At 34.0% G+C, this 24,047-nt stretch overlaps 4 protein-coding genes and 1 pseudogene across 4 annotated transcripts; 4 read left to right on the forward strand and 1 right to left on the reverse strand.

Moving 5' to 3' along the window:
• Positions 1,103-2,610, forward strand: LOC104726812. Its single transcript, XM_010445759.2, has 3 exons — positions 1,103-1,283; positions 1,413-1,523; positions 2,099-2,610. The coding sequence occupies exons 1-3, from the start codon at positions 1,161-1,163 to the stop codon at positions 2,432-2,434; spliced, it is 570 nt and encodes a 189-aa protein (XP_010444061.1). The 5' UTR covers positions 1,103-1,160; the 3' UTR covers positions 2,435-2,610.
• Positions 4,532-8,212, forward strand: LOC104726814 (DEAD-box ATP-dependent RNA helicase 7). Its single transcript, XM_010445760.2, has 13 exons — positions 4,532-5,100; positions 5,315-5,449; positions 5,544-5,684; positions 5,763-5,874; positions 5,951-6,021; positions 6,138-6,292; positions 6,398-6,509; positions 6,653-6,754; positions 6,845-6,905; positions 7,018-7,186; positions 7,275-7,371; positions 7,449-7,543; positions 7,629-8,212. Exons 1-13 carry the CDS (start codon positions 4,666-4,668, stop codon positions 7,954-7,956), a joined length of 2,013 nt encoding a protein of 670 aa, XP_010444062.1. The 5' UTR covers positions 4,532-4,665; the 3' UTR covers positions 7,957-8,212.
• Positions 9,167-10,534, forward strand: LOC104726815 (annotated as a pseudogene).
• LOC104729039 (gibberellin 20 oxidase 3-like) lies at positions 12,825-15,432 on the reverse strand. The gene is made up of 3 exons (XM_010447938.2): positions 14,912-15,432; positions 13,889-14,210; positions 12,825-13,107 (listed from the first exon to the last, which is right to left on the reverse strand). The coding sequence occupies exons 1-3, from the start codon at positions 15,430-15,432 to the stop codon at positions 12,826-12,828; spliced, it is 1,125 nt and encodes a 374-aa protein (XP_010446240.1). The 3' UTR covers position 12,825.
• On the forward strand, positions 20,051-22,699 carry LOC104726816. The gene is made up of 4 exons (XM_010445762.2): positions 20,051-20,398; positions 20,505-20,599; positions 20,715-21,740; positions 21,824-22,699. Exons 1-4 carry the CDS (start codon positions 20,179-20,181, stop codon positions 22,589-22,591), a joined length of 2,109 nt encoding a protein of 702 aa, XP_010444064.1. The 5' UTR covers positions 20,051-20,178; the 3' UTR covers positions 22,592-22,699.

Below are 24,047 nucleotides of genomic sequence, written 5' to 3' on the forward strand. Positions count from 1 at the left end.
AAAAAAAAAAAAAAAAAGAGTGTGGGGCACGTGCCACACCACTCTTAGCCTTGCGTCCGCCCCTGTATATATACCACGAAGATACAATTTCATAAGAACATCTCCATCAAGAGTTTTTAAGTGAGAAACTCTATGATATAAAAGAAACAAAACAAAAAAATTCAAAAAGTAAGAAAGAAAGTGGAGAATTTGAGATTCGTAAGAATTCTATAAAACACTTGTTTCTCATCTATCATTTAATTGGGGAGATTTAATTTTATTTTTGTTTGAAAAACGAAAACTTAAAGGATAATTAATTGATAGAGAGATGCTCTAACGAATATCTCTACCAATTTAACGAGCAAAAACTCTTGAATATCAAAATTTTCTAAAGTAAAGTTGCGAATGGTTGCAGTGGTTAGTGTACACAAATCCGTCAGTGGATTAAACCGCTTTTTATTTACCATTCACAAGTTTAGTCTGCTGTAGTGTGGTAAAAAGATATAGAAAAACTAACTATAGACTATTTTTGTGTACAAATAAAGTTGGTTTGCATCAGTCTGCTATTGCCCTATTTTTGGGACGGATTAAACCGCTGACGGATTTAACCGCCTCAACCGCACTCACCATTCATACTCTTAGAATTAAAAAAACTTACTGTAAATTGTTGATTCGAGTTTATAGAAATTCGAGTATAACAACGAAGAGTCATCATTTTCTCATTTTTGTAGTGGTATTTATTTGTATATATGATCACATTCAGTTTTTTTTTTTTTTCGTGTGGATGGTAGAATAGTGTTACATGACAAAAATATGAAATACAGAAATAGTAAAAAATATCTATCAGTTTGCAAGTTTGTTTTGAAATGTAAAATTATTTTAGCAAAGCTTAAATTCGTATCTTCACTAAAAGACATGCATACTGTCTCACTCTAAAACACAAAACAGTAATTACATTGTCTACTCTTACCATAATGACATAGACATGAGAATTGAGATGTGTGGCCTGTAACTTGGCAGCGTTGCAATTTAATTCGGTTCTTATACCGAAATCCAATTTGATCTGGTCTATTCCGGTTCAACTCGAACTGGTTCGATACTTTTATCTTTTTCTCAATCACTGTTTCGATTTCTCTTTCGTTCGTATCTGCGAAGCAAATTTCTGGGGAAGCACGAAAATTATGGCGTCGGTACGACTCTTCTTCACTCTCCTCTGCTTCGTCTTCCTTATATCCATCTCTGTTGCCGAATCAAACGAATTAGAGCCTCACGTCGCTGAGTCTTTCAATGTCAGCCTCATCCAGGTTCGTTCTCTTTCCCCGTTTTGAACTCTCCTTCGGAGAATTTCTTGTTCTCGTCTTCTTGCGCACGATTTTTTCCGAGAAACTTATGGTTCTCAACTGTATCGTTGTAAAATTTCATCGATGATGCAGAGATTGGGGAATACTTGTTCGTACACGGTGATCATCTCGACGAGCTGCTCGTCGACTAGGTACACGCGCGATCAGATCAGCGTCGCTTTCGGCGATGGATATGGGAACCAGGTTAGGTTTTTTCCCGCTTCAGAACATTTGATTTTGAATTTGGTATGACATTTGATTTTTAGGGTTCCAATTTGAATGTTTCATCCCAGAAGCTAAGTTAGTTTAGTACAAGTGGTTGATCTGATTCTTTTGTAATTGAGCTTAGTTATAGTGGACATACTCAGATTTTGAGCTCATCTTTGGTTTCATTAGATTTTTTCTAGTATGGTCAGGTTAGTTCTTGATGGCTAGTTTAGCTACCTGATATGCAGAACATTATCACTGGTATGGAAGACACCTAGCAACCAAAATTTGTCAAATTCTTCTATTGCTCTGGTTTATCTGGAGTATAAGCTTCGTGTTTTACACACAGGGCTCTAAAAATATCGATGCCATATTGATCGTTTATGTGGTGTTTTAGAGGAATATACACATCTTTGGAAGAGATGAAAGTGTCAATGGATTGGTTTTGGTTGTAACTTAACTCTAATTTCTTATTGTATCTGTCACTAATAGACCGTAAGGAACTAAGGATGCTCAGTTTTTAGCTTTGGTTCGATGAAATTCATAGCTGGAGTTTTGTTTTCTTGTATCAGATATATGCACCAAGGCTTGACGATCCATCTACAAAAACGTTTGAGCAATGTTCATCAGATACATTTGAGATAAACGGACCATGCACATACCAGATATGCTATGTGTATCTCTACAGGTCAGGTCCAGATGGTTGGATTCCAGAGAGTGTAAAGATATATAGCCATGGGTCCAAAGCGGTCACCTTCTCATATAACACGCACGTCCCTGAGAGTGTATGGTATGGTTTCAACTACTGCAACAGCGCCTCGGATTCTAATGTCTTAGCCATTGGTCTCAGAAGGATCGTTATCATACTCCTAGGGTTTATTGTCGCTGGTACAACATTGCTCTTGTAAGCTGTTGTTATGGTTTCGGTTTTTTTTCACTGTCGGGTTATTGTATGAACATAATTTAGGACTTGTGAAGAATAAATAAATAAATGTGTACCGTTCTTGGGTCTCAGATCATGTATTAACCATAAAAAAACTATGATGAAATTTCCTACTCCTAAATTACAGAGTGTGTAGATGTATATGAGCAGTGTATTTATATTAACATTTTTAAAGTACATTTTGCTTTATGTTCTTTAAGTTTTGCTAATTTAATTTATTTTATTTACAACATTAATCCCTAACGATTTTCCTAAAATAACATTTTGTAGAAATTCAATTAATGGAATTATTTAAATCGACCTAATTTGATACGTTTATTGCTATAAATAGCTTGACAATATCTATACATTTCGATTTTTCCAAAAACAACTCTACACATTAAATTTTTGAAATACATTTTGGGTTATACCTTTAAGTTATACTTATTTAAAAAGTTATTTACAAAGTTAATCCTTAAAAGTTACATAAAAGACAATAAATAAAAATATGGGAAATCAATTTAATATACAAAATCGATTTAATGTTTATGTATAAGAATTTTTATAGATAAGGAAATCAATTATGAAAATTTAACACCATTCAATCAAAACAATCAGTTATTAGTAGGATTTTTAGAGAAAAGGAAATCCATTATGATGATTTAATGCTATGTAACATATTTAAATCGAAATAAATTCTTTAGTTTCTAAAATTATTAGACATGCAATCAAGAAAATATAGCAAATTACTAAGCATACACTCCTTATTAATTAATGACATATTCCTTAGCTAAATACTAAATCTTCTACTTTATTCCGTAATTGTGATATTTTTTAGATTGTATACTTGCCCACCAAGATTTTTGATGATCACTCACACATACAATCTCTCACATCTTATTATATAAATATGTTTCATGTTCAGCAGCTAAGAACACCATATCAGAAAAGATATATCATCCAAAAAGAAAGGAAAAAAATATTTGCCTGCTTCTTTTGATTTCACATTTGTGAATTGCTCTCCAAATAGACAAGTCGTTGCAAAGGTTTATGTGACAACAAAACCTATTCTACGTTTGTTTATGTTTGTCGATTATTCGTTAGGATCAAAGTTTAAAAGAAGTTTGGTTGCTTTATTTTGTTTTCTTGCATTGAATTTAATTTCATAGACTATTCTTGGTTTTCTTGGTTAACTTTTATTTTGTTATACAATATTATATGAGTAAACAGATGAGAATTATGTCTATTCTTTTTCTTTTTGTTTAAAGAAAATATCTTTGGGTTATGAAAGGATAACGAAGTTTCAAAAACATTTGTTTTTTATATCAAACCCAATTTTAAACATTTTTTTATCATGCAATTTTTGTTGCCAATTACAAAGTATATGAGAGAAACAAAAATACAATAAACCCATGAACTAAAACAATAAAATATAGAAATACCCAAATATGTAGAAAAACTGAAACTTGAATATTTGAATTGAGAAAAGTAACCAGAAATAGAGTTGAAATTGAAAAAGTTAATATTAATATTAGAAATTTAGAATATTAGACATATATTGTTTCGTAATAAAATGCGGGTTAAATCCTAAAAATAACAATCAAAATACAATTATATAATCTCAACATTAAACAAAACTAACAAATAAATATAATTTAAAATTTAAATATTAGTTTTAAAAATATGATACGGCAGGTTAAAATTTAGTTGCATTATAAATTTGTGACAACCCATCCATCAAACTCTTATGTTTGACATTCCGTTTTAATCCATGCTATTGTGAATAAACAACATTTGTTTTTTGGTCACAAAATTAGCAACTTACCATTTTTATCGAAAGTGATATTATCATATACATTTTTTTTAGTCTTAAAATTAAACAAAAAAAGAAAGAAGATATTTTGAGTCTTCTGTGACCTTTACTACACAAGAGGACAAAAGAACGACACGCATTCTCCTTCCAAAATATAAAAACGGCAAATCAAAATAAAACTCATCAACGGACCAGATTGCACGGTTAAAAGGCGCTAACTAGGGTTTTGGAACAAAGGAGCCTCCAAAGAATCTAAAACTTATATAAAGTAGCGTAAACCCTAAACATTTGTCTTCCTCTTCGTCTCTCTGCCTGCTTCCGTGTTTTAAATCGCCTCAATCTCTATAAAAGCAGGAGAGATTCGATTCTCAAATATTCTTCAACCTCCCCCAAATTAAACCTAAATGCCTTCACTAATGTTATCCGACAAGAAAGAGGAGAAGAAGATAGCCTTGGAAACCCCAGAGCTTGACTCTAAGAAGGGGAAGAAGGAGGCGAAGCTGAAGTTTTCCTCTTCGGATGAGGAAGACTCGGAGAAGAAGAAGAGTAAGAGGAAGGAGAAGAAGCGTAAGGCTGCGGAGGCGGAGGAGGAGGAGGAAGGGAAGAGCGATTCTAGCTCTGAGAAGAAGAAGAAGAAGAAGAGCAGCAAGAAGGTTAAGTTGGGTATTGAAGATGTTGAAGTTGATAACCCTAACGCTGTTTCCAAGTTTAGGATCTCGGCTCCGTTGAGGGAGATGCTTAAGAAGAATGGTATCGAAGCTCTTTTCCCTATTCAAGCTACAACGTTTGATATGGTTCTCGATGGTGCTGATTTAGTTGGACGGGCTCGTACTGGTCAGGTAATTTGGTTACTGTTTAATTTTTGAATTTTGTGGTTATAATGCTTTGTTGTTGTTTTATGTAATTACTCAAGTTCGGTGCTTTGGTATTAAGATTGCTATATTCTTAGACATTTTTGAGACGTGGGGTACTCGATATTGTGAATGTATTTTCTGTTTGGAGTGAGATTTTTAAAGTTAGGGGCTTTTGTTGATCACATATTGGTTGATGCAGGGTAAAACACTGGCCTTTGTGTTGCCTATATTGGAATCATTGATCAATGGACCTGCGAAAAGCAAAAAGAAGAATGGGTATGGCCGGCCACCAAGTGTTTTGGTCCTTTTACCCACCAGAGAATTGGCCAAGCAGGTAAAGATTTTTAGCTTGTTGTTACGATTTTTGTTGCATATTCGTTTTTTGGCGCTGTAGGTACTTTTACTGATGGTATCGTATTCTTTGTTAGGTGAATGCTGACTTTGAAACATACGGATTAGCACTTGGGTTAACTTCTTGCTGTGTCTATGGAGGTGAAGGTTATTCTTTCCAGCAGAATAGTTTAAGGAAAGGTGTTGACATTGTGGTTGGAACCCCTGGTCGTGTTAAGGTACGTCTCTCTCTCTTGGTTGCCCCTGGATTCAAATCATCGTTGATCTGTTGACCTTGTAGTTCACATTCATTGCAGGATTTTATTAATACCGAGAAAATTGATCTGAGCTATCTACAATTCCGTGTGCTTGATGAAGCTGATGAAATGTTGAGGATGGGGTTTGTTGAGGATGTTGAATTTATATTAGGTATGGAATGTGGTTTTTGTTTTTCTTGATATAAAGCTTATTCGTAGTATCTTATATCTTTTTTCAATAACTTCAGGGAAAGTGGAAGATGCTACTAAAGTCCAGACTCTTCTCTTCAGTGCTACTCTGCCTCCATGGGTTAAAGATGTGCGTCCCTTTCAAATATTTCCCCTTACTATTTTTCATTGGTTAAGCTTCATTTATTTTGTTTCTCTGTTCCTATTCTCTCTATTTGTGGCTGAGACCTTTCTTGTTCCTACCAGATCTCTCGCAAGTTTCTTAAAAAAGACCTGAAGACTATTGATCTTGTTGGTAATGATAAAATGAAGGCCAGTAATAGTGTACGACACATTGCTATGCCCTGTAATAAGGCAGCCATGCCTCGGTTGATTCCTGATATTATCAGTTGCTATAGCAGGTATCCTTTAGCTCTTCAACTATGTTACTGCTTTTTCATAACACCTTTATTCGTCTCGAGTGAAAGTGCTCAAGACTCTTAACCAATTTTGTTATCACAATCTAGTGGAGGCCAAACCATTATTTTCGCTGAGAAAAAAGAGGAAGCGAACGAGCTTTCTGGTTTGTTGGCTGGGTCAAGAACTTTGCATGGAGACATACAGCAATCACAACGCGAGGTATATTATTAAATTTTATTTCAAGCTTTCTTGCATATATGTGAATTTGAATTTAAGTGTGGAATATGATATTTCTTCTTATCCGGTTGAATTGCTCAAACATAGGCGTATCAGCTTGCTAACTATGAGTCCTGTGATTATAGGTTACTCTTGCTGGATTTAGGAATGGCAAGTTTTCGACATTGGTGGCTACTAACGTTGCTGCTCGTGGTCTAGATATCAATGATGTGCAGTTAATTATACAGGTTAGTGGCACAGCCCACACGTACTAATCATTCTGGTTTAATGCCTTGTTGGTGTTCTAATGTCATACCTTTTGTTTAAATGTGTTGCAGTGTGAGCCTCCACGTGACGTTGAATCATATATTCATCGTTCAGGCAGAACAGGCAGAGCTGGTAAAAAGCATAGACATTATTTGGACGACTCTTATCATATATGTGCAGTTCCTAGATTAATGAGCAAGGTTTGCTTGATGTTATTATAATCTTTATTTTCTTTTTGTTGCAGGCAACACTGGAGTTGCAGTTACACTTTACGAATCTAGAAAGTCAAGTATATCCAGGATCGAAAGAGAAGCTGGTATAAAATTTGAGTACTTGTCTGCTCCTCAGCCTAATGATATTGCCAGAGCTGGTGGTATGGATGCTGCTGAGAAAATTAAACAAGTTTGCGACAGGTATGCTTACAGTTGCACCTCAATGTTCTATAAAATCTAATTAGTAACTTGGAAATGGTATATTTACCTAAGAATATATTAAATGCAGTGTGGTTCCTGCATTCTTGGAAGCTGCGAAGAAATTATTAGAAAATTCTGGTTTATCAGCTGAAGTACTCCTCGCAAAAGCTCTTGCAAAAACAGCGGTACGTCTCTTGGAAAAATTTCCTTAAAATTTGTTTTTTCTCTATCAAAACAAGTACTTAGCTTCTGATCACTACAGGGCTTCACTGAGATTAAGAAAAGGTCACTTCTTACATCAATGGAGAACCATGTAACACTACATCTTGAAGCAGGAAGACCAATACAATCGCCGTCGTAAGTTCCTCTTTCTCCCTATACTCTGCTTTTGTAGTCTTTGTTCACATCAAAAGCTAAGTACTAAAATGATTTATTGCAACAGATATGTTTATGGAATGCTAAGAAGAGTTTTACCAGAAGACAAAGTGGAGCGGATTGAAGGGTTGAGTCTAACAGCAGATAAAAGCGGAGCAGTGTTTGACGTTGTGCAATCGGATCTAGACTTATTCCTTGCAGCTGGACAAAAGAATGCTGGAAGTATGAGCTTGGAAGTGGTTAAGGAGATGCCTAAACTTCAGGAGAGAGAACCATTGCCACAAAGAAGATTTGGTCGCGGCGGAAGCAGGTACGGCAATGGTGGTGGAAGGTTCGGCAGTGGTGGTGGCGGCAGAGGAGGAAGAGGTGGCGGTAGAGGAGGAGGTAGGTGGTAGAGGCCAGAAATATTGAAGACTCAAACCCTACGTCTCCTTTTGATAAAAAGAGAAAAGAAAAACTAAACTCTCCTCTTTTAATATTTTTATTATCTCTTCTTACCCTGATGACTTCTACATTATAGGTGTTTTTGAATGTTTTTCCCCTTGTTTTTTTTTTGGCTTTGAACAAACTTAAGGAGGAGGCTCTCTTGTATCCTCTTATCAATTTTGTGTAATTTGGGTGATAATGATGATTAAATCATTACTTCGTACCTCGCAATATATTCATATTGATATTGCTATCATTTTTGTGTCTTCAATCTTTCCCTTGTGAAGTGAACATTTACTTATTTTTAGTTTCTATCAGTTAAGGTACTAATTACTGTAAAAGAAAAAAAAAAAAGCGATTCACTAGTGAAATATGTATGGTGTTAATCAACTCAATCATTGTCAAACGTAAAATTAGTTTTGGCCTTCTCAACAAGTCACCAGCAACTTTTAGTTGATCATCATATATGGAAAAAGATGTGCTAGCGACTTGTAAACCAAGACGGGTCTCTCGTTTTAATACATATATATATAAAAAGAGAAAAAATCGGTATAGTGTAGTAGTGTAAAATTATAAAAGGATTGCTGTATAAAAGACATCCGTACAATATATTTAATGTACATATTTATTACACATAAATATTTTTATTTCATTCATATTGAATATATTATATATCAGCTGTACGAATAAAAACATGTATATTAACATATATATAAGTACACTAAATGAACTATACGGATTAAACTTGTGTATTATTATTCATTTGTATACTTGATATTTATACACATTATAATGTGTACAGACACATATATACATTATAATGTGTACAAATACATGTACACTAAATAATGTGTACAGATACAAAACTTATAAAAAATATTTAACATTATCAAATATAATTATTACACAAAAAGAAAAAACATATATTTTTTTGTATTTGTAAAAAAATTAAAAAAAAATATATATATATATATATTGAATAGTATTTTAGTTATTAGATTCAAGGGGTAATTTAATAAAAACAAATATATATATATATATATATATTTAATTTTAATGGCACATTTGTAAATAAAATGATTAATAGAAGATTAAAAAATAATTCAAATAGTAGTAAATAGTGAAAGTGTGTGTTTTGCCAATTTTAAATAGCAAATATACTAATTCTCCAATTAAGTTTTAAAAATGTACTAAAACTCCGATTTTCTCTTCTTTAAATGCAAAGAGAGATACTAGTATTCATTTTGATTTAAAAAAAGAGAGATACTACTACTATTCATTAAAAATAAAAGGTAAGATCTTCAATTTTAAAACAATTTATCACACGAATTAGTAGTATCTCTAACTATCTATTATATAAAGACTTCGCATGTTCGAGTTCCTAACATACAAAGTACGAAACACACATTAAAAATCCAAAAAGACCGAACCTTCTAAAAAAAAAATGTCGGAACAAACACCAATCTCTGATCCTTATGCTTATCTTAACATGGTAAAGAATCCAGATGGTTCAATCACTCGTCTCCCCAGCAACCTCCCATGCACCGCAGCCACACCTGATCCTTCCCCTCAAAACCCCGCCGTTTCAAAAGATCTTCCCGTGAACCACTCAAAGTCGACGCGGCTCCGTCTCTACGTCCCCACCTCTGCCGTAACCGACGACGTTCGTCTCAGAAGCTCCCCGTCATTGTGTATTACCACGGCGGAGGATTCGTCACGTGCAGCGTAGACTTTCTATGCTTCCACGATTTCTGCTCCGAGATGGCGCGTGATCTCAACGCCATCGTCGTGTCTCCTTCTTACCGTTTAGCTCCGGAGCACAGATTACCGGCGGCGTACGAAGACGGTACGGAGGCGCTGGAGTGGATCAAAAAATCCGACGACGAGTGGATCAAATCACACGCCGATCTCTCAAACGTGTTCCTCATGGGAACTAGCGCCGGTGGGAACTTGGCCTACAACGTCGGGCTAAGATCCGCCGATTCCGTCTCCGATCTGAGTCCGTTACAGATCCGTGGACTGATCCTGCACTACCCGTTCTTCGGCGCGAAAGAGCGATGCGGATCTGAGATCAGGCTCGCGAACGACCAGATTTGCCCTCCCGTAGTCACCGACGTAATGTGGGATCTGTCTCTTCCCGTCGGCGTTGATCGGGATCACGAGTATTCGAATCCGACGGTGGGAGATGGATCTGAGAATCTGGAGAAATTCGGACGGTTGGGATGGAAAGGGATGGTGATTGGAGGAGAACTAGATCCGATGGTAGATTGGCAGAGAGATGTGGCGAAGCTGATGAAGAAGAAGGGAGTTGAAGTGGTGGAGCTATTTAACGGCGACGATGGTCACGGTGCTGAGATCATGGATCCTTCCAAGCGTAAAGCTCTGTTTCTTTCCATCGGAAGTTTCGTCGTTTCCTCCTCCTCTGCTCCGTAACCGTTTTTTTATTTCTTTATTAATTTCCATAGAATAAAATAGTAAGTAATATCAAAGGCCCAATTGTTGATGACCCTTCAAATTACTAAACAATGAGCCCAATATATTTAGGCCCATATGATTCTATGTTCACTAGCCATATTAAAAGAGATTCTCTCTAAAAATCAAGTTCTACCAGTCACACTTTAACAACTTTCCTATGATTTCTCAAAATCCCTAATTAAAAACAAAAAAAATAAACCCATAAATAAAATATATATTTTTAATATATCACAAACTTAACTAAATGTATAAAAAGTCACAATAGTTTTTTTTTTCTCAAGTAAGATTACAAATTTACAAAAACAACCAACATAAACGTTAAGGTTCACCAGCAGCCCCATAAACGTTAAACGTCTTTCGGTTTTGTCGGCCAAGGCATATAAATGTTGAAGACTGTGTTTGTTTCGCATCACTGTCAGCCAAAACGTAGCACGTGAAGGTTAAATTGGTTAAAGTCAGCCCTCGCCACAAACCAAGGCCCAATGATGGCCCATCACATGCATTGTATCTTTATGTACACTTAATTTATTTTATTTAAATTCGATTGAAAATTGTAATTAGTTTTAGACTTTGAAGTTACTTCTTTAGATACTTTTTTCCACTTGTTGGTTGTTCATGGAACTGTTCATTGATAACACAACACTAGTACGATGGCGCAGTACTCTAATAAAGAAAGGGAAAGCTAATAAAGAAAGGGAAAGATAAAAGAGCACGTTTATAGTCAAATTATACTAAAAGAGTTTATAATTGCTTCATCTTAATATTTTATTCAATAAACTGTTCATGATAACACTAGCTACATGTACTCACATTATAATTAAGAAGACAACAAAAACACATTTATCGAGCTTTAATGGATATATGGCGGAATGAACAACTACTGTTCATGTGGAGTCATTACAGAAAATTATTTAGATGGGCCATACTTTTTGTTTTATATACATTGTGTTTCTCTTTGTCTTTACCCTTTAATACAAAACACCCGGTCATATACAAATGCATTAGAAATGTTCTTAATTAGCAAAAAAAAAAAAAAAATGCATTAGAAATGTGTACTACTATGCGAGGATATGAACTTATTAAGAACTTCAAATGTTATGTAATGAAAGATGATTAATTAAGTGGTGTATAACTAATCTAATATTGAGATTAGTTATCTAACGACAACTTAGCTGAGATGGTTAGATCTTAAAGCACGTTTAGTTTTAATAACTACGTAAAGTTATATTGTTTTATTTCAAAACTACTAAAATGTACACTTTAAATAAATTGATCAAATCAGTTGATATAAGGATGAAAATTTTGATATTTGATAACACAGAAGGAACATAACATAACATAAAGGGGTCCGTAGTTATGTTAACTCATAGGGCCACTGCCTTCGTGCCACGGGTATATGCAACATAAATGTATAAGATTGTTTCTCAGCTCTCTAGCTAGCTCTCTTGTCACGGTCTTAGACATGTCTTTTATTGCTGTAACGATATCTCCCACTTATTGTCAATGACTGTCAGAATCTTATCTTCAAAGACGATAAGACCTAAAAATATCTATGGTTTGATGTATCAGCATAGCTACGAATGTGCAACTATTGTCTCCAATATGATGTTTGAATTTGAAATTTTGTAGAGCATGTTAATTTTGTTTACGTGATTTTTGCAATGAGTGACAATAAAAACCATTTATATTAGGAGAACGGCCACATAAACTCGAAAATAGAAAGTTGTGTACGTATTTGGATTGGAGAAGACCTGACAAACGTGGGCTCTTTCTGATACTCCGTAAGCTGGTGGTGTTTTCCCGGCCTCAACATCAGGTTTACATGAATTTAGTTTATTTGTCCTGGAGAATTCTTGCTGATGATATATGTTCAAGATGTGGAGTTCAATTTCCATTGATGTTGTGGTTCCTATGGAAATTAAGAAACGATGTTGATAGGGGTTTTAATGGGGTTGTTTGATGTTGCGCTGTAGAGTCTAGTCTTTTGTATCTGATGTGTGATGATCCTATGTCCGAATATTAAAAATTTTAGGTAAGAAAGTTCATTAAAGAGTTTTTCGATATTTAAAGCATATATATGTATGAATGTGGATAGCTTTTTGAACAAAATTGGAGAAGTATATTTTCCTTTCTCTGTAAGTTGTATTTGACTGATTGTAAGGCTCGTATATAGATATATATGTCTGGTTTTTGTTAATTACTTTGTTTATGTAGTTGATCAAACGACTTATTTAATTATCAATGATTTACGTTGACAACAAAAATAATCAAAATCCTTTTGTTTTCTAATTAATCTCTCTCGCTCTCTTCTAACTTTGTTAGACGTACAAGTTTGTTGCTGACAAATTTCTTTTGTTTTTGGTTTAAATGACACTGTTGCTGACAACTTGTTTGTTCTTAAGCCGGTCTGAGAACTCTTGAAGAGTGTTTTTGTCAGATCTGTACTGCTTCTGCGTGAACTCAAGAAACATGGACCATGTAAAGTTAGGGTACACTCTTTGACCGAACGCTTCTAGTAGCATCTTTGGTGGCTCCACCACTTTGTCCTTTTGTGGACATAAGAAAAATGCTATCGACTTCCTTTCCCTCTCGCTGTTTACCACAGCCCGGTGCAGACAACTTTTGTATATTCCATTCGTCAACGCCTGTATATATATACATAGACAAACTTGGAAATAAAAACAAAGACAAACTGTCAATATTAGTTATTACAAAGTTTCTTGTATCGCGGAAAAATATTTTATACGTATAACAACTCGATCTGTTTCTACTTAGTCGATAGTCGATACATTTCCACATTGTATCTTTTATGTGTGTATGTTATCTATATTAGTATATATACAAGTAACGCTCCAATCATCCTATCTATTGCGACCCACATCTCACTAAAGATGACAAAGATGATGATGATCTTGCATGTAAGTTAACAAATCAAGTATGTCCAATGATGTTTCAGCAGAAATATCCCCAAACCAAATGCACTAAAGTGTATATAGATCAGTTCTCCATATGTTCTATATAATTTCTAGTAATGGTGATATAGGTAGGATTTCTTTCTATTTATATATCCAAAAATATACACATGAAAATGTGCATATATAACCCTCCCACCATCCCACGGCAACCGACATATTAAACACTAAATATGTGTTTTCTTTTTTGTCTTTAGTCGCATGGTACATACACCACTCTCATCATCATGAAACTTTTCTGGATCAAACAAGCTTAGCTAGAGATGAATCTAATTAAATAATTTTTCATAAAAGTTAAAATGCTTTAGGTGATCTAGATAAGTTTTCAGTATACCCTACCATATTGTCATATAAAACAAGATATTACAGTGTATATAATATATTTTAATTTTTTTTTGGTTTGTGACAAATTTGTATATACATGTTCCCTATGTAAGAAAAAAGTTAGTTTTACCATGAAGGTGTCGCCGATGTTAACGACGAATGATCTGGGCTTTGGAGCGATGGCTCTCCATTGATTCTCCACGAAAACCTGAAGACCACCAACTTGGTCCTGATCAAGTATGGTTAGAGAGGTCGGGTCGTTGTGAGGACCTGTCCCTAATGTTAGATTTGGCTGCTTGCACGGCGGATAAAAATTCAGCCTGAGTATTGAATCGTTATCTTCGTAAAACTCTCTGAAATAGCGTCTGTCGATCCCTAGACTTATTCCAAGAAACTCCATGATCTTTAACGAGAGAGTGTTCATCACCTCTGCGTATTCTTGAAATGCAGTTCTGCATGGCATAATCCCAATAGTTTTTGTTGTCTATTATTATTTGGATCAATCATACATTCGTACTATACATGAATACTCGTGGAATCTCATTAATTTATTAACTATTATACACTGAAAACAAAAATCACTGTCACTTACTTTGATTTGTGCCTTTCGACATCACTATATTTTTGTCATTTTTAAATAATTACTTTAATCCAATACTATAATTTAACCTACACTCCACATATACTCCATCTATCTCATTATAATATCAGTTTTTTTTTAATAATGCATACTAAGAAGTAACAAACTAAGAACTATTAAAATTTCTATAGTCGTTATTAATATTTTATATAATTTCTATATGTAATTAATAAGCAAAAGTAAAAATGATAGAACTGGAGAATGTTTTACAAATCTGAACTGAAATTTATTCAAAACAAAATTTATTATAATATAGTATGATACCACGTACTCCCTCTGTTTCAGTGCAAATAATTGATAAAACTTCTAATTTTATCTCTTAACAATATTTTTTTAAAGAAGATATGAAGTATTATTGATTGATAAGGAGGAAAACAAAAACTTTAATTTTTGATATATTGAATTTGTGTTAAATAAAACTTTGAACCACACTAATAATGAAAGGACCAATTTATATATACTTACTCATTAGTCTATTATTGGTAAGAATTTAAGAAAGGAAGGGAATATTACCCAAACTCTTCGTTTAAGTCACCCATTGACCTAGAGATGTAATCTTTAACAGTTTCGGTGCCATTCTTGAGTTTCTCCTCGGCAGAGAACCTAAACGAGAGCGTTTCTTTCCAAGGAAGCTCTGAGTGGAATCTTCCGACAAAGCTATTGGAATAACCGGAGATCTCACCCCACTCTCTCTTCACCTTTTGTTTCTCGGAAGCCGGCAAGTTGAAAAACATGTCCATACACTTGTAGGCACGTGACAAAATCCCCTCGTGAACCCCATGGTTTGTGACGATGAAGAACCCGTGCATCTTCGCAGCTTCGGACACGAGCCTAGAAGCTTGAGACGCCAAGATCTGGTTGTCTTGGCCGGAGAGGAAACTAGAGATGTCGATGATAGGGACATGGAGCTCTTTGACGTCAGGTGAGGGTTGCTCTTTGTCGGGCCATATGAATTCTATTGGTATGTTGTTTGGTTGCTGATTTATGACCTTTGCATCGAAACCTATATGAGGAAGATTTGAGATGGATTTCATATTGCTGTTTGCTTATATAATTTTTGGTGGAATTAAATTGGAAATGTATGGTAATAACTATTACACTTTGAAGGCTTTCTCTTGACTCTTGAGTCGTCTTATTATATAAGTTGAGAAGACATTTATAGGAGTGGGGATGGAGAGCGAAGTTAAGACGGAATTTAGAGAACCTACTTATTTTGTCAGTGTCGTGCCCAGATTAACCGGGACTTAAAGCGAGATTGATATAGAAATTTTCTTAAAAAAAAATAAAAGAATAAAATAAATATAAAATAATTTCAAAATAATATAAATTATTAAAGATAAAACAATATTATAGTTTTTCTTATATTTCAATAAACTTTTTCACCAAATGCTCATAATCTAGGTTCTAAAAATTTAAAAAATAACAATATATCAAATCATCACAATAATAATTCATAGACAAAATTACTATAAAAATAAATTAGTATATTAATGAAGATTTAGAAGCACTGAAACAGGTTTTAACCATTTTAAAGAAAATGAAGTAAATAAACAAAAGAGTTCTAAATTAGATTATTATTTTTAAGAAAAATATATCTTCTTATGTTAAAGAGTCAAAACAAAAAAAATAGAACCAATGTTATTCATGAAATAAAAGGTCACCCTAAATTATTGTAATACACTATATTTTTCTGATTTGGGGGTTTTAAAAATCTTTTATATTTTGGGACATGAGATAAATGCCTTTTTTTTAACCCATAGTCACGGGCCCTCTATTTTGTATATTATATAAGATATGTGTGACATGTATTATTTCTATTATCTATACAAAAGTGAAAAACTGATCAAATAAATAATACTTTTTGTAATCAAAATATGTAACATGATTTTTATGCTTGTCAGTTGTATCGTCATAGTGTTACTATTGAGATTCAAACCTATATAAATAATTCCTTGTTGGTTGACGAATTAAAAAGTAAATGAACTGTCTCGAGCATTTCTTTCTAGCTAATTGCTTCGTTCGCACTATACGTTCATTTTGATTTAGCTAAGCTCCATATTTGGATTGGATTCATGTAAGTTTTATTTTAAATTAACAAAAAAAATAATATTTTATTTTGAATCCAATGAACTCCAAATTTCAAATCAAAATTTTCTCTTTCAAGGATCCAAAAAAACAAAAATCTTAAACAAGAAAAAAACATCTTTTACCTCCTAGTATCTTTTTTTTCTTTATCTCTCAGTTTTGTTGTATAAAATCTCTAAATTATAATTATTTACACTACAATTTTGAAATTTAAAATTTTCACATGAACTATACACTTCACCCCTTTTGAAATTAATAAGACACAGATTACAAAAACATATATCATTAAACACAAATTTTTGTATATGAAATCTACTACACAATATTTCAACTCTACCCACTCGATTTTTTTAAAACAGGAACTTATATCGGATTAAAAGTATTTCTTAATTCTTTATTAACTTTATTTTCTTACAAAATTGTACTGGTTATATATTTATGCGTACAATTCCTGTATGGTCTGTATGCAGTAATTACCTGTCTGTCACAAAGGAAGAAAATGTCATATGCATCAAGATATTTTTAAGAAAGTAAGGTAAAATTTATATTAAAAATCACATGTTACCTTCTTCATTGTTTAAATCTCACATTTCATTCCCTTCACAGACTCCACCATTTCCTTATGGGAAGCAATAGTCTGTCATAAAAGTAACATGTCACATAACATACTGTTAAGAATGTTTAAGAAATAGAAAAAAAGAAACTTATATTAAGAATTAACATGTCATCTTGAGGGTTTAGTGAATCTTTTGTGCGTTGACTCAAGCCAACTCCATTCTCAAAAGACTTACATATTGTATTAGAGAAAACTGAACGAAAAAAAAGTACATGAGATACGCGAAATTTGAGAAATGAAATGATGTAAACAAAAACAAAAAATGGGCTTTATATTTATCTTATGGGCCTACTTAATATTTGGGTCCAATATAACAGAAGTATAATTTTGAAGCACTTGTTTTTTTTTTTTTTTTATATACAATTACGTTGTTGTCTCATAAAAACAATTTCCCTGGGAGGGGATATTACTGCCGTCTGCCCTTATGTCTCCAGAACTTAAGTGTAAGTCATGTATCTTTCAAAGACCTAATACTATTATTAACTCCATACATTGGTACGTTTTCTGGAATTCTACCAATGTGTATCTAACCAAGTTCTTAAAAACTTGTAACGATTCCAACGTATAGCAATTTCACTATCTTTAATATTAAGTTTGAGTTAAAACAATGCCAAATGCTTTTAATTGTTTTAAGGTATTACCTATGGCGTTCTAACCAAATCTTGAAATAAATTAAATTTCGGTACTGATTTGGAAGAAACAGCTTGTGTGCACAACAGTTAAGACACAAACTCAAAGAGGAGACATTTACATGAAATATATTCAATTCTGCAAGAGTAATGTTTCATTATTAGAATATGGACCTACTCCTTATAGAAGCTACTCTGTTGATTTACCACATTAATGTTGCCACTCTGCAATACGGAAAAAATATATGATACAACAACATTAATTCCTCTTTGAACTTTTCTTTCCACTCTGCAAATTATGATGTTCTTACGATTCGCTCACTCGGCATTTAATTGTAAATACGGTATCACAAACAATCATTGCATGTGTTTTCAAAACCAAACAATCAGAATTCCAAACTACTAATTAATTCACCGTTGGATTTTTATAAGATAAGAAAATAACAGATATATAAATTGATGTGATTTGAACTGGTGATTACCACTAGGAAGGAATCTTGGCGAAAACATATCTAAGATGGTCCATATATAGAAGTTGTGGTCCCTTTTTTTTTTATAGATGATAGCAATATTGCAGATGTTGCAATGATGCATGTTTATAGAGACTGGAAAAATCCAGGAACTTAAACTGAGATCTTACCTAATTAGTATGAGACTGGAGAGACAACTGATCTCATTGGCTCTTTCCTCCTCTTCTTCGTCTTGTTTGCTTTAAGCACAATCTTTTGAAAAATTTTCAGTCCTTTTCTCTGTTCTTTGTTTTTAGTTTTGTTTTAATTACAAGGACAACTCTAACGTGGGACGTACAATGACCATACCTAGCTATTAAAAAAAAATTCATGTGATTCGTATTGGCTACATTCACTTAAATAATACCATGTTATGGTCCAGTGAACCAGTCTACTCTCCCTTTATTAATAATATTCATTGTACACAATGTATCATTCTTTAGTAGTACATGCGCACTACATATATGGGCTGTTTTTGTTTTTACTTTCACTGCTAGCTGAAGTTATTTTACTGTTTATACATACAATCTAAGGACGAATAAAATATATATGTATCAGTATGAATAGAACTGTCGCAAATTAAATACATACGAGTGATAACCAAACAACGGTCATTTTGGGTCAATGTGAATAAGTAGTAGTAGTCGTACTATATAGTAATACCATCTAAGTACTGATCTTTCATAACATCACCTTTATTGATGGATAAGATCATATTGTACTTGTTTAATGATCACTGGGCATTAAATTATGAGAAATCAAGTCAAAATGAATTTAAGGATAAAAATTTGAAAGGAGGATCGGAGTAAGACGTCATGGTTTGAAACATAAGGGTCACGATTGAAGATCCCCTCGCTGTTTGTTTGGTAACACCGCCATGGAGTTTGTGTACGAATCTTATTGTAGTTTGAGCTTTTGAATAAATTAATGTTTGTGGATTCTTTTATAAAACAGTGGTGGTGTAGTTGCGAGAGTCTGACATTGTTTGTAACTAAACATATATATATATATATATGCATATTATTATTTTAAGAAATTTATATGAATAATTTCTATTATTTGAATATCTTCTACGACATATCGTTATGATGTGTAGGTCTTTTCTAATATCTTGCGATTATATTTGATCACATAGTTGTCAATGTTACATTAGAATTTTTTTTCTTTTTTCTTTTACAGGATCAGAATATATATAAAAACTCCGAAATATGCAAGTTATTGTAGACTACGGTCCATTTATTTTGGTAATTGTTACTTGTGAGTGATATAGACTAACATGTGCTAGTAATGAACTAACAGCGAAAGATATATTCATGATCGCTAAGACTGCTAACAAAAATACAAACAAAACTGTGTCACTGTGTCGTTGTCGAAATAAAAACGAACACACATTTTCAAAAAAATTTAGTATAACGCGGTTCAAGCTGCATGTAATTATTATATTGCATTACTCGTGTCATGGTTGAGCTAGATATGTAATTTATAGTCTTCCAACAAAATATATACATCATGTGATACCGACGGAATACTAAACATTTACGTATATTTCAAAGACGCCAAAACCTGCAGGGCCCCTACTTGCCTTTTATAACTAAAAACATTTTTCTTATTTTCATTAGAAATAGCCTTTTCTTCATCTTTCTTTCTTTATTTTTATTTTTTCAAAATTTTAATTGATTTTTCATTTGACAAATCTCTCCTAATTAAAACTCTACGAAAATATAGTTGACGAAAAAAAAAGCCTATGAAAAAATATTACGTATTTATTTATACGGTCTCATGGATCCATTTTCTCTCAGCTATATATATTTTTTTCTTTAATCTTATAAAAAAAAAACCAATTCCCCCACTTCATATTTGTAGCTACTTCTTCCTCCTCAAGTCACAAGCAAGTCAGAGACTACAGAGCTCATTCTTAAACCGGTTAAAAAAAATACAAAAATGGGAAGAGACTGGTCCTGGCTCGGCGGAGGGAAGAAGAAATCCTCAAGCAAGTCAAAGAAAGAAGAAATCAAAACGCCACCACCGCCGCCACCACTATCATCGTCTCTCGCCGAGAATACTGCAACGGCGGCTGGTTGTATGAGTGCTGTATTCAACATTTTCGATCTTCAACATTTACAGTTTCCTATTAACCACCACCATCTTCATCTTCCTAAAGGTACCAACCATCTTCTTCTCTTCTTCTTTTTTTTCCTCATTACTTCTTCTTCAATCTTTTTTTACATTACATTATCTGATTCTCTGTTATTATAAATCAAATTCAGGTGTAGATGCTCCAAGAAACAGCTTCGAATCAACGGAGGAGGATACGGAGACTACATCTTCACCAACCAGAAAAGATGGAAATCTAAATATCTCTGTAAGTGAATAATAAAAAATTTAACCATCCAACTCTGTTTTTCAAAAAAAATAATAATAAGTCTTGGGTTACTAAAAAGTTTCTTCCTTTTTGACCATAATCATAAATTTTCTAGATGGGTATCAAAATCAAGACCAAACCACAAGCAAGATCATCTGTTACAGCTACTGAATCTTATTCTCCGAGCATAAAGACACCAACTTTGGTTGCTAGACTCATGGGTCTTGATCTTGTTCCTGACAATTACAGATCATCTCCTACTCCATCTTCTTCGTCTTCTTCTACCTTAATCGATCTCAAGACACCAACAAGATCTTCTCACTCCAAGAAACACAGACATTACTCTCTCCAAAGAAACTCTGTAGACGGAGGCACACGTTCTCTTCCCGAGACTCCGAGGATTTCACTCGGGAGAAGATCCGTTGACGTCAACTGCTCCTACGAACACCAACGTTCCTCACTTCATCTCAGAGACAACAACAACAACAACGTGTTGTCTGGTATTAACAATGTCAAGCTCACGAGGGTCAAAGAGATGAAGATACACGAAGATAAAGAGAATCGGAGTCCACGTGAGTACGCTAGACAGATAGTGATGCAGTTGAAGGAGAACGTGAGCCGACGGAGAAGAATGGGAACTGATATTACCAACAAAGAACAACAATCAAGAGAAGAGACTCATGACTCCAAGAAAGCATCATCTAAGATCACAATCATCACTCATGATTCATCCCCGAGAGTGGGATCAACGGAGATCCCCAAAACCAAACAAACCTCACTTCAGACAAATAATGTCGCTTCCAAGAATCTGGAAACAACAACAGTGAAGGTTCAGGACAAGAACAGGTTACCAACAGTGCAAGAAGAGCCACAAGTAACAGAGCAAGCAAAACAGAGGAAGTCTAGAAAGAAATGCAAGAAACCAGAGAATTTCAAGTCGAGATTAGGGAAGCCGCCACAGACAATGCAAGAAGAGCCGTTTGTTCGACCACCAGCAACAACAAGTAACAACAATGGTCTTCTTCTCATTCAAGGAGACAAATCTTCAAACAAAAAAACACCTTTATCCATTAATCATCTCATCAACTTCACTAGTGTTCCAACCTTCAAGAAGAAAGATTCATCACCTCATCACAAATCGGTATTAACACATACTCTCTCATCGAAATCAAAAACCCTTCCCTTATCCAAAGTTTAAATATTTATTATTATATTTTTTGGCAGTCAAACGTAAAACTCAGAGAAACACAAACACCAAGAAACAGAGCATCATCAACAGAGTTGCCTAGTTTTGCGAGCCAACCACAACCCCACATTGCACCAATCGCCGGCGGCGAGTTAGAGTACATAACAAGAACACTAAGAAGAACAGGGATCGACAGAGACACACCAATCTCATACGCTAAATGGTTCTCTCCTTCACACCCACTCGATCCATCAATCTTCTACTTCCTCGAACATTTCGCTGTTACATCAACCCGCCCTAGCAGAAGAAGCTCACCGGAAAGCCTCTCTCTCCGATGCAACAGAAAGCTACTCTTCCACTTAGCCGACGAGATCCTCGCCGATATCTTAAAACCACACATCAACCTGAAACCTTGGGTGTGTAGTTACTCGATACAATCTCAGAGGAATCTAAAAGGTTCGGAGCTCATCGACGAGTTATCTCGGAGAATCGAACGGTTCCCTTTAGCAAAGTGTTTGGTTTTAGAAGACATCGACGCTCTAGTCGCCGGAGACTTCCCGGAGATCGAGTCGGCGTTTGAAGAGGACGGCGAAGGAATCGTCACGGAGATCGAGAAAGGAATCTTTGAAACACTCGTGACCGAAACGACGACGGATTACTTTACCGCGTGGATGACCAAAACGGCGCCGCTCAAGCGTAACGATGATGTCAGTGGCACGTGGGGAGTTCACGTGACGAGATACTCTTCAAAAGTGGGGTCCCACCGCGACTCGTTCTCAAGGAGAATGAGACTTCCACGTGGATAAAAGAAGTATTCCACATGGCAGACCTTTACTGGTTCTTCTTTGTATAGATCTCTCTCTCTTTTTTGTTTTTAAAGACTATTTATTTATGTTAATTTTCAAATACTTTTGTAGCCGTTATATAAATAAATAAAATTAAAATTAAAATTTATATTTTCTTTTTTTTAAAAAGTGAAGAGTGTGGTGTGGACCGTAATGGAGCTTTTTGGTAGAGATAGATGTGTCAATCTCACAGATGTTTTTGTCCCCCGTCTATTCCAACATCCCATGGGTTTTGCATATGCTATGTAGACTAAAGAATAGTATTCATATTCATGAGTCTTTTCTTTTTAATATCTTTTTTTGAATGATCATTTGATGTTGTTGTTGTTGGCAGGCTGTTTTTGGTTTCCTTGTAACGAATATTTTTAAGATAAAGATGTGTCAATACAAGTGTTTTTCTTATATTTCACGCACTTGATGACACTGAATCAACAGTCAAAAATGAATTATGGGGGTCTATTGGAAATATTTTGAAATCATATCGTTGTATTGTATCTAGGTTTGAATACTATACACACAAACTAGAGAAGCATATACTATTTTAGGTGTCATAGGATAAGAGAAGAAAAATAATTTTGGGCCTAAAACATTTTGTTTGTTTTAATTTTTGTTTTTTTTTGCCATATTAGCCTTACTCTATATATGTTGTCTTTGTGTGAATTTTCAACTTTTTTTTGTTTACAGTTCTCACGAATTTTGGATTATATCTTAGAATTGTTTAGTGTTTAAATAAAGACCATAATGGTTTGATTACCAGATAATATATTTTATTTTGTGAATCGTGAATGCATATTTAAATGTCGGTGTGGTGCAGAGTCTTCTTCATCGGAGTACTTTATAAGTAAAGGTGTTTGTGAAGAGTGTGATGAGTGTTATGCTCTCATGTGTATTTGTATGTAATTATTATTCATTATTTGTCATACGATCGACCAAACAAAGCAACAAAAATAAACTATTTTAGACAATAGCATCCAAGCTTTGAGAAAGAAGAAAAATATTATGCAATAATTCCATACACTTTAATTTCACAAAATATATAAATGAAACTGTCAAATATAATACCATAGTAAAGTCTTTCAGAATACCAAATAAATTACGTACCCTCTCTGACGATGTGACACACATCACACATTTTTGCAGAAAGAATTATTCACTCCAAATGGAATATGACACTATAGTTATGGGGATGTGACAAAACATATTTCAATTTTTCTAAATTAATTGAACACATGACACTTATATAGTTATTGAACCATCAGCGATATATAAGCCTAGCTAATTTTACGTACTCTATTGATCAACTGATTGATTATGGTATTTATTGTGACGAATGATGATCTATTAATAATTTACTGCTTTATAATGTATGTTATAATTTCCCAAGAATACATAATTCACTTTATATATATATATATAT

The sequence above is a fragment of the Camelina sativa genome, chromosome 11, assembly GCF_000633955.1.
Source record: "Camelina sativa cultivar DH55 chromosome 11, Cs, whole genome shotgun sequence".
In the NCBI taxonomy this organism is placed as follows: Eukaryota; Viridiplantae; Streptophyta; class Magnoliopsida; order Brassicales; family Brassicaceae; genus Camelina; species Camelina sativa.